Below are 10873 nucleotides of genomic sequence, written 5' to 3'. Positions count from 1 at the left end.
CAGGACTGTAGGTCTTTACACTAAAACTATGTTGTGTATTGATTATGACATCCTTATAGTTTTGTAATTTGAAACAACATCTTTATTCAAAGACATTTTAATAAAACAAAACAGTTTCTACAAAATGTTTTATTATTCTAAAATTTTCCACAAACAAATATGTTATGGTTAAGTGTAAAGAAAAAGCTTTTATCGGTTTTGGAAGATAGGGAATGTCACATATTTCTTCACGACAAACGATGACTTTTCTTATATTCATTACACTTCGAATTTAAGTAACACTTATTAAAAACTAAATGATCTAATTTATGTAATATGCATTAAGTCCAAAATCTGAAGAACATTTTTGGAATAAAACGCTTTGACCTTTAAAAAATGGAATCATTTTATTATTTCCGGGTCAACATCATTATGTTTAACAAAAAGATAGATATACACAACATTTTATTATGCAAAAGGGGAATAAAACATATTCCATAATCTGGAATTTGATAAACATAGATGATATGCTATCCGAAATCTAATGAGCATGTATAGAATACATGTTTTTACAGCTAGTTACAAAATTTTAGCAAAAAAAAAAAAAAAAAAGAATGCAAAAGAAAACATGGAGAGAAAAGAATAGAAGTACAATCTAGTTACGTATGCACTGTGTTTTAATTATTTAGAACTACAATGATTTTAATATAAAAATAGAAGAAAGTTTTACATAGACGTAGCAGGTAAACGAGCAACAAGTTGTATCACAACCCTTTTTGGATGACAAAACTAATTCCTTTAAAAACAACATTTATAGATCTTGGGTCATAACATTACCATGCATGACCTATTGTGCTGTATTGAGGAGCTCCACAACTTTTGGTGCAAGGAAATTGAAAGTATCAAATGCAAAAGGTATAAATGTGTGTTGATTTTCCATGCACTCTTTCTCATGTTTTGCCACTTTGCATGATGCAACTTTTAAAGCAGCATGCCCCCACAGTGAAAACCCCACTCTCCAAGCCCACAAGAGGGGAAACCCCTGTTAGATCTACACATGCATGATTCCCCACAACCCATCCAAATACTAAAACATCAGTTGGCCTAAGTGTTGATCTTACTTCCAATGGGTCGGTCAGAAAGTTCACAGGTGACTCTTTCTTAGCAGAAATCCCCGGGTGCCTAAATATGTTGAAGAGAACATCCCTAACCAGATTGTGTCGGTACTTGAAACCTGGGAGCTCTTTACAATGATCTGTATGCTCCCTAAAGGAGTCCAAGCATGCCTTGCGACAAACAAGACAAGTCTCATCAGCCGGAAATAAAAGGATCTTAAAGGTGATATTTGAGGATGACACGATAATGTACTGCCGACATATGCTGACCAAGACCGTCAATAGGAATAGTCATAAGAAATTCCTAAGCATGTGGAGCCCTTAGACACTCAAAATTTGCTTTCTGTCTAATCGTCATGTCGAAGTGATCCATGTCCTGGACAATTTTACTAAAAAGGACACTCGCTAATGAATGTTGGGCTTTTGGAGATGTGGTGTCATTATTAGTGAAACCGTTGAAGTCAACTATATTTATATATGCTTGTATACGTTTTTCATTCGTATATGATTACAAATATACAACATTGCAAAAATGGTCCATGTGGTATGCAATTTTTTGGGGTTTTGGTCAAAACCACGAGTTTTTTGGATTCGTGGTCCTTTTGGGCTAGTTTCATTGTAAAACTGGTCCCCGATAAACTTGAAAAGACGACTTTGCCCTTTTAATTTGTTTTTTCCATTTACTTAATTATTTTTTTCTTTTATTTAAATATAAATGTTAAATCAAATCAAGAATGGGACCCACCTGCCCTCTCTCTCCCTCTCTAAAAAAACCCACTTCCCCATCCCTTCTTCCTTTTCTTATTCCTTACCTGCACCACCGTTCTTCAACTCGTGATTTACAGACCCGTCTTCAACACACAAGAAAATAAATCGAGACCTTCGTCCCTCGATTCGACTGATGAAACATATTAAAGGGAAACGACCAATCTATACAGAGCGAGGGGATGGATGGCTTACCAGCGACGACAATAGCAGCGGACGGCGGTGGCTGGAGGCTGGAGGCGACAACAACAACGAATGACAGCGATTTGCGGTGACGTGCGACAGGGGGGCTGCACTGACGGCCTTCTGTCGCTTCACTTCTGTTTTAATTGGATGGAGACACGAGTGGGGGAGGAGGGGGAGCTCGGTGGTGGTCGGAATCAACAATGGCGATGGTTGTGGGTGGTTTTCTCGTCGGTGAAGGTGGTGGATGGCAGTTTTCGGCCTTCCTTGCAATAGAAATGGTGGTGGTGGTTGATTATATTAACATCAGATGAGGTTAGGGTTGTTGGTTGCCAAATGGTGGCCAACGGTAGTGATTCACGATAGTTACTAGTGGATCTATGGCGGAGCATTAGTGTAACGGTGGTGGTGTTTCCAAATCAAGAGGCTTGGATTGTGAATTGGTGTAGATGAAGTGGCCCTTTTTTTTTATCAGTCATATCCTACTATCTGTGTAGGACGAAAGAAACACATTCCAATACTAAAGAGAGAGAGAGAGATAAAGAGAGAGAGAGAGAATGTAGGCCACTTCTTGATTTAATTTAACATTTATATTTAAATAAAAGAAAAAAATAATTAAGTAAATGGAAAAAACCAATTAAAAGGGCAAAATCGTTTTTTCAAGTTTATCGGGGACCATCAATAAAACTAACCCAAAAAGTTCACGAATCAAAAAAATCCGTTGTTTGGACCAAAACCCAAAAAATGAATATCACACGAACCATTTTTGCAATTTTGTCTTACAAATATTTTAATGAGATAAAAAAATTTATTCAACTCTATAGTTGATCGATATAAATAAAATAAAAAAATATATGCTTTTTTTAGAAGGATAGTTTAAATAGTAATATTTTAATTTCCGTAATTAAAAAGGTAAATTTTTTATCACTTAATGATTTATAATTTTGAAAACTGAAAATAATAAAATTATTAATTAAATATGATTTATTTATTAATGAATAATAACATAATAATAATAATATAGATAATTAGATATTACCGTAAACCAAAGCCTGGCTCGAGGCTGCGCGCACCAGAACTGAAGCATATAACCCTGTCATTTTTGATTTCCGAGCAAACCAAAAAACAATTCTATCTCTCTCTCTTTCTCCTTTTTGAATCTCTCTCTCTCTCTCCCTCTCTCTCTCTCTCTAAAACACTTCATCTTCTTGGTCTCAACCACTTAAAAATGTGTAGGGTTTCCCTCTCATTCTATCTTCACTCCTCCATCTCAGCTCTCTAATGCTGCCTCTGTTGGCTCTCTTCTTCTTCACAGCAAGAACCCAAAGAAAGAGAGCCTTAAATCCCCTTTCATTTTTCTCCAATTTTGCAGGATTATCATTTCCTTGCAAGTTTTAAATATATTTATCTTGTTTTTTTTGTTTTTTTTTTTCCCTTAATCTTCCTTCAGTATTATTATTATTATTATTTTTTTAAGTTTATTTATGGAAAAGACAAAGATTTCCCAGGTTGTTTAGAAACCAAGTGAGGTAAGCAACTCTTTCCTTTTCTTTTCTCTTTCTCCCTTTTGATTTTGCAAAGATTTTGAAGGGGATTATGTGGAAAGCAAAGTGAAGTCGGTGAATATTTGGAGCTTTTGTGGGTGGTTATAAGTTATTAATTCTACCCACAGCTTCATCATAAGAAAAAAAAACTGATTATTTTGTCTGTATATTGGTCATACATAACTTTCCCTTTCCTAAAATTTGGCTCTATGAACTGAAAACCCTCCAAAAAGCAACGGGTTCTCTTTCTTTCTTGTGATCCTTGTCTCTTAAAATCCTCGGTTTTTGTTTTCTTGCATCATGTATCTATCTTCTCTCTATCTATACCCATATCTGTAAAGAACCAGAAGAAGTTACAAGAATTAAGCTTTTTGTAGTTGGGTTTCCTGAAATTTGGTAAAAAAATGGCGATGGTTGCTCAACATCAACAGCACATGGAGACGACAAGCAGCAGCAGCAGCATGAAACACCAGCTGGATAACGGGAAATACGTAAGGTATACCGCCGAACAAGTTGAAGCTCTTGAAAGGGTTTATTCAGAGTGCCCAAAGCCAAGTTCTCTGAGGAGACAACAATTGATCCGAGAATGCCCTATTTTATCCAACATAGAGCCCAAACAAATCAAAGTTTGGTTTCAAAATCGCAGGTGAAATTGAGAAAAGGGTTTGTTTGTTTGTTAGTTTTGTTATCAATTGTTTATATTCTTTTATGCAAATTAGGTATCTTCTTTTCATGCTCTTAACCTCACATAGATCTTTCATTCACTCGAATCTATACGTGCCCTCGATTCCCGAATCCAAGATTCGTATATATATTAATCAGTTTTTTAAACATTCTTTCTTAATTTTGTTATTTTCCCTCCATTTCAGATGTCGGGAAAAGCAACGAAAAGAAGCATCTCGTCTCCAGACAGTGAATCGGAAGTTGTCCGCCATGAACAAGTTGTTGATGGAGGAGAACGATCGCCTGCAAAAACAGGTCTCTCAGCTTGTATATGAAAACGGACATATGCGCCAACAGTTGCACACTGTAAGCTAGCTGCTTCTATTTTTTTTTTTATAAATAAATCTTTAAACTTGTATACTTAATCATATAATCAACCATGATTTATTGATATTATGGTGTTCTCTATTCAGGCTTCAGCTGTTACAGACGCAAGCTGTGAATCTGTAGTTACCACCACCCCCCAGCATTCTCTTCGAGATGCTAATAACCCAGCTGGGTAATTACTAATGAATGGCAATCTTGTAATTTTATCATGTGAGTTGTTGTTTTTCAATTCGATCATCTTATTATACATCTTCTGTACATTTCCTTCCCAGACTCCTCTCGATTGCAGAGGAAACTTTGGCAGAGTTCCTTTCAAAGGCTACAGGAACTGCTGTCGATTGGGTCCAGATGCCTGGGATGAAGGTTTGTGAAGTACTATATTTATTTTATTAATCAAAAATTAATTAATCTCCGTTTTTTATTTTAATAATAAATTTTGTTGATTATGTTGTTCCAGCCTGGTCCGGATTCGGTTGGGATCTTTGCCATTTCACAGAGTTGCAGTGGAGTGGCAGCTAGAGCCTGCGGTCTTGTAAGTTTAGAGCCCACAAAGGTAAAAACAAAAAAAATAAATTCCATCTTTTTTTTTAAAAAAGAAAGAAAATATATAAATTATAAACAATTTGTTTACTTTTAATATTAATTTTGTTTTCATTAGATTGTGGAGATCCTTAAAGACCGAACATCTTGGTATCGAGACTGTCGGAATCTTGAAGTTTTGACAATGTTACCCGCTGGAAACGGTGGAACTATCGAACTTGTATACACGCAGGTAAACTAAACAAATGAATTAATCTTTTTTTTTTCAATCAAAAATAAATTATAAAAAAATAATCTTAAATTTAGGTCTACGCACCAACTACATTAGCTCCCGCACGGGATTTCTGGACTCTGAGATACACTACAAGTTTAGACAACGGTAGTCTTGTGGTAAGTATCATTTTTCTTCCATTCCATGATATACAAGAACAAGATTGAATTGTTTTATGGGATTTTGATTTTGAGAATTTGTGTTGTTTTACATTTAGGTCTGTGAGAGGTCTCTTTCGGGCTCGGGTGGGGGCCCACATGCTGCCCCATCTGCCCAATTTGTAAGAGGGGAAATGCTGCCTAGTGGGTACTTAATTCGGCCCTGTGATGGTGGAGGTTCAATTATTCACATAGTTGATCACCTTAATCTTGAAGCATGGAGTGTGCCAGAAGTTTTGCGTCCACTTTATGAGTCATCCAAAGTTGTAGCACAGAAGATGACAATTGCAGTCAGTGGAGTTTTCTTATTTCATTAACTTCAGTTTTCATAGGCCCAACCCGGCCCGTTTAATTCCTTTTTAATTTATAAATCTAGGCATTGCGGTATATCAGACAAATAGCCCAAGAGTCGAGTGGTGAAGTTGTTTATGGACTCGGTAGGCAGCCTGCGGTTTTGCGTACCTTAAGTCAGAGATTAAGCAGGTATAATTATAAATATAATGTTGTCTAAAATAATTAACTTTATTTAAAAAAAAGTTGATGGTTTTAATTCAACAGAGGTTTCAATGATGCGATCAATGGATTCAATGATGACGGGTGGTCATTAATGAACTGTGATGGTGCTGAGGACGTGATTGTCGCGATTAATTCAACCAAGAATTCAAATTCCCTCTCGTTTCTTGGAGGGGTTCTTTGTGCAAAGGCCTCGATGCTGTTTCAAGTGAGTGTTGTGTATCGACTAAAACGCCCCTCGTTTTGATTAGCGGCTTATATTCTTTGAATCTTTCTCTGTTCTAGAATGTTCCTCCGGCTGTTTTGGTAAGGTTTTTACGGGAGCATCGATCAGAATGGGCCGATTTCAATGTGGATGCTTACTCTGCTGCTTCGGTGAAAGCTAGCCCATATGGGTATCCTGGGATGCGGCCCACAAGGTTTACTGGGTCCCAGATTATAATGCCACTTGGCCAGACAATTGAACATGAAGAGGTAATGAGAGATAAACCCCAAATCTTGATGTTGGTGAAACCCAATCTTGAATCTAAACATTTGTGATGACTGATATATGTAACAGATGCTTGAAGTTATTAGACTCGAAGGTCATGCAGTTGGTCAAGAAGATCCATTTGTGTCACGAGACATTCATCTCTTACAGGTTTACTTTATTAAATTCATTAGAATTTAAGTTTATTTTTAGTCTTGTATCTAATTTTTTTTTAATTTAAAATTTTGGTAGCTATGTAGTGGAGTCGATGAGAATGCAGTGGGAGCTTGTTCTGAACTTATATTTGCTCCAATTGACGAGATGTTTCCGGATGATGCCCCCCTTATACCATCCGGTTTCCGGATCATTCCATTAGACCCGAAATCAGTTGAGTTTGACACTTTCACTGACCTTGGTCTTTTCTTAATTTTGACTTTTGTTGACTGAACCAATTAATTTTGACCAGGGTGATTTAAAGGATGCATTGGCGACAACACATCGGACCACCCTTGACTTGACTTCGAGTCTCGAGGTGGGGCCATCAACGAACCATGGCCCGGCCGATACATTGACCACAAGATCGGTGTTGACCATCGCGTTCCAGTTTCCTTTTGAGAATAATTTAGCTGACAGCGTGGCAACCATGGCCCGCCAGTATGTCAGAAGTGTCATCAACTCGGTGCAGAGGGTTGCCATGGCGATATCTCCTTTAGGAATGAGCCCATCACTGTGCCCTAAAGTATCTCCTGGTTCACCCGAAGCAGTTACTCTAGCTCAATGGATCTGCCATAGCTATATGTAAGTTTCTTAACATCGTCAACCTTAAAAATCACAAAGAAACGTAAGTGTGTTGTTTTGAGTTTTGATAGCCTGTTTGTGTCAGGTATCATTTGGGGTCGGATTTGGTGAGTTCTGGTTCAGTTGCTGGGGAGTCGTTGTTGAAAGATCTTTGGCAGCATCAAGATGCTATTCTGTGCTGTTCTTTGAAGGTACAATGAGTTAGATATAATGAGTGTTTGTTTAAGTTGTGAGAAGTGAGACATGGATGATGATGATGAGTCTTGCGGTTTGGTTTTGTTTGGTTTGTAGTCGCTTCCGGTTTTTATATTTGGGAACCAGGCGGGTTTAGACATGTTGGAGACGAGTCTTGTGGCTTTGCAAGACATCACATTAGACAAAATGTTTGATGATGCGGGTCGGAAGGCGCTATTTCCAGAATTTGCCAAGATAATGCAACAGGTATGTATGTATGATTTGTGAATTATTGTGGCTTTCGATGTGTTTTTTTAGAATCTAAAAGTTTAGGGTTTTTTTAGGGTTTTGCGTATTTACCTGGTGGGATTTGTATGTCGACAATGGGGCGTCATATTTCATATGAACAAGCTATAGCTTGGAAGGTTCTTGCAGCTGATGAATCGACGGTTCATTGCCTTGCTTTCTCCTTTGTGAATTGGTCGTTCGTGTGAGGCCTCAGGCATCAGGCATCAATCAATCAATCACTTCCTGAGTTTGGTATGTAAAGACGTGTTGATTGATATGATGTTATTTTTGTGTTGAATTGGAGATTTGCTTAATTTAATGCCGTTTCAATTCCAGATTTTAGTGTGATCTCATCTGGTTTTAGACTTTTTAATCACAGGTTATAACGTTATGGTCACCTAAGTATGCGTGGAAATAAATTTGATATCGTCTAGGATAACAAATCGGGCAATCGTGTCTTGTTTGAGTAATTACACGACAAAGTTTTATGTAATACGAACACGATAGGACATAATGTGGTTTTTAATTAACACAGAAACGAATTAATTTTAAAACGATGAACACAACAAAGATAACATACAAATCAGAATTATTTTATTTAATTAATATTTAATCACACATAAGAAAAAACGATAAAAAAAAATGTAAAATCGTGCCACTTTTGTGTCAAATTTTGAACATGAACATGGTATGATATAACGTTTTACATTTCACATGAATTTGAACGATTTACATTTGACATGAATTTGAATTTCAGTTGTGTTCAAATTTTGTAGTGTGTAGTCTCATCAATTGTGACCCATAATCTCATCTCCATCCCTCTAAGACTTGGGGAGTAGGTTTGGCAACTGCGCTCCGAGCTTGCTTTCAATGCCCACTTTTGATCTATTTTTTTTCAAAAAAATGTCATTTTAACCAATTTCACCAGAATGACAAAGTTGAATTTGTTGTCTGCTAAAATTGCCGTCAAAAAACTGAGGTGGCCTAGCACAAACATGTCACCATTCATGATTAAATTACACATTTGGTCCTTACGGTTTCTTCAAATTCATACATTTGATCCATGTATTGGATTTTTGACATGGTTGGTCCTTGTGGTTTTCATTGGTTGCACTCGTGTCCTTGAGGTGTTAGATTTAACAGCTTTGCTGTTAGTTTTTTGAATATGGCTAATTTGCTCATGTATCCACTAACTAAAATTGCTAATCCTAGTCGCTTTAATTACAATTGTCATCGCCACCAATACCATAACCACCATTACCACAACCACCACAACACCACACCTACCAACTCCTCACTCCAGTCACCACTACACAACTACACTACCACTCTTGCTATCATCATTACAACTACCACAACATCACTCTTACCACATTGCCACTCCTGCTATTGCCCTCACCTATACTACCAATTTGAAATCCCGAAACTCTAACTATGTTATCGCTTGCCACTTCACATAAGTAATCCACATAATACCAAAGCATAACACATTCTATTAACTAGCATCACTTTTTGATTGGAAATAATATTTATTTTAACATTTTAGCTAACCATAATACCATATGTGTTATTAAGGTATCTAAGGTCCTAACTAAATGATATAATATTGATGAATAAGAGTAAAGTCCTTTTTGGGTTACATTCATAACCAAGAAATTGACTAGATTGATTTTAGAGAGATAAATGATTTATTAATATTTTATATGATTAATATATTAATTATAAATAGTTGTATTTAATTTAGAATTAATTTCGAATTAATTTTGAGTTAATTAGAATTTATTAAAAGTTGAAGGACTATAGTAGTAATTATTCAAAAGTTGAGTAGACGTCAGATTCTAGAACCCTCCTTGTGGTTGACGATTTGGAGGCTCTCTTGGAGCCTTCTGGAAGCCTTCATGAGGATAAACTAAGGACTAGATAATTATCTTATTTGAAATAATATTATTTTATGTTCAATAATGATTTCTACGTGTTTCTTTGTCAACTATAAATAAGCCTTTAACATTGAAATTTTCGGCTAAGCTTTCTAAGAGATCAAAATGTGAAAATTTCATACCTCTCCTCCCTCTCCTAAATCTTATAGGGTTCTTATGTTGTGGGTGTGAACCATTAAACTCTTGAACACAAATGAAGCTAGTTTTCAAGAGACTATTGGATTGTTCAAAGGGTTTGTTTACAACAACAAATCAGAGGTATACAATTAACCTTGTGAATTTCAATTTCATCTAGGACTAGAGTTTTTGTTGTTCAGTTGTATGTTGCTTCAATAGAGTTATGACATAGATCCAAAACTAGGTTGCATGTACCCTTAAGAGTTTAAGATATTTTCCGTATTATTACATGTAAATCCCATTAGTGGTATCAGAACATTAGGTTGTCTAACAACTAAATGTGCATAAATTAATCTTGAACAATTAGAGAAAACATAATTAACATTTTGTTTCGTCGCCACGTCGTGACCAACTGTCTAATCCGGGTAATTTTCTTCTGCCACAACGTAGAGCTTATCTGTCACGTCGTGGTGGACTTTCTGTTCAACGATTTTGTAGATAATTAAGATCTAGATTAGGATAATTACAATTAAAGATATTGTTTTAATTGAATAAAATTTGAATATTTAAAATTGGTAATGTGATCTTCTAATATCTAGTATCTTTGAATTATCCTCATGATTTAATTAAAATTTAATTATTTGATTAATTAAAAAGATTGATTTCAAAATTGGTAATAAAAATTCCTGAACTTTATTTAAATGTTTAAAATACACCACCCTTATACTTATATACATTATAAGCTTAATACTATATGTATAACATGAGTCAGTTGAATCGCTACTATGCATTATTCACGAAGTCATACTATAAAGAGATTATATGGAAGCGACCTATAAAATGATCTTTTAATGAGTGTCTATTCTCACTCACCGCTCCCATATGTGGTGGAGGGTCGTTAGCAGAACGAGCTCAATAGGACATAATCACATTAAAAGTATAATGCTATAAAGTAATAAAACCTTTTACAAA

At 35.8% G+C, this 10873-nt stretch overlaps 1 protein-coding gene across 2 annotated transcripts; it reads left to right on the top strand.

Annotated features, from left to right (window-relative positions):
* The first annotated feature begins 3155 nt into the window (after positions 1-3155).
* On the top strand, positions 3156-8182 carry LOC111899883 (homeobox-leucine zipper protein REVOLUTA). 2 transcript variants are annotated; one of them, XM_023895770.2, is made up of 18 exons: positions 3156-3571; positions 3964-4232; positions 4456-4615; positions 4723-4808; positions 4909-4999; positions 5094-5189; positions 5295-5408; positions 5483-5566; positions 5665-5895; positions 5982-6088; positions 6164-6326; positions 6404-6592; positions 6678-6758; positions 6840-6974; positions 7054-7385; positions 7471-7576; positions 7677-7826; positions 7904-8182. In XM_023895770.2, the coding sequence occupies exons 2-18, from the start codon at positions 3991-3993 to the stop codon at positions 8051-8053; spliced, it is 2517 nt and encodes an 838-aa protein (XP_023751538.1). In that variant the 5' UTR covers positions 3156-3571; positions 3964-3990; the 3' UTR covers positions 8054-8182. The 2 variants fall into 2 exon arrangements, with proteins under 2 accessions (XP_023751538.1, XP_023751537.1); XM_023895769.2 differs by having other exon boundaries at positions 3156-4232.
* Positions 8183-10873: the final 2691 nt, after the last annotated feature.

This window comes from Lactuca sativa, chromosome 2, assembly GCF_002870075.4.
Source record: "Lactuca sativa cultivar Salinas chromosome 2, Lsat_Salinas_v11, whole genome shotgun sequence".
NCBI lineage: Eukaryota > Viridiplantae > Streptophyta > Magnoliopsida > Asterales > Asteraceae > Lactuca > Lactuca sativa.
The sequence above is the reverse complement of the archived record's forward strand: the minus strand, read 5'-3'. Positions and strand labels throughout refer to the sequence as shown.

Excerpts from the sequence above, each read along its gene's own strand:
- LOC111899883 (XM_023895770.2), top strand. The coding sequence starts at position 3,991 with ATGGCGATGGTTGCTCAACATCAACAGCACATGGAGACGACAAGCAGC. Across the intron at positions 6,759-6,839 it reads GAGACATTCATCTCTTACAG|CTATGTAGTGGAGTCGATGA; the intron begins GTTTACTTTATT and ends AAATTTTGGTAG. Across the intron at positions 6,975-7,053 it reads TTCCATTAGACCCGAAATCA|GGTGATTTAAAGGATGCATT; the intron begins GTTGAGTTTGAC and ends AATTTTGACCAG.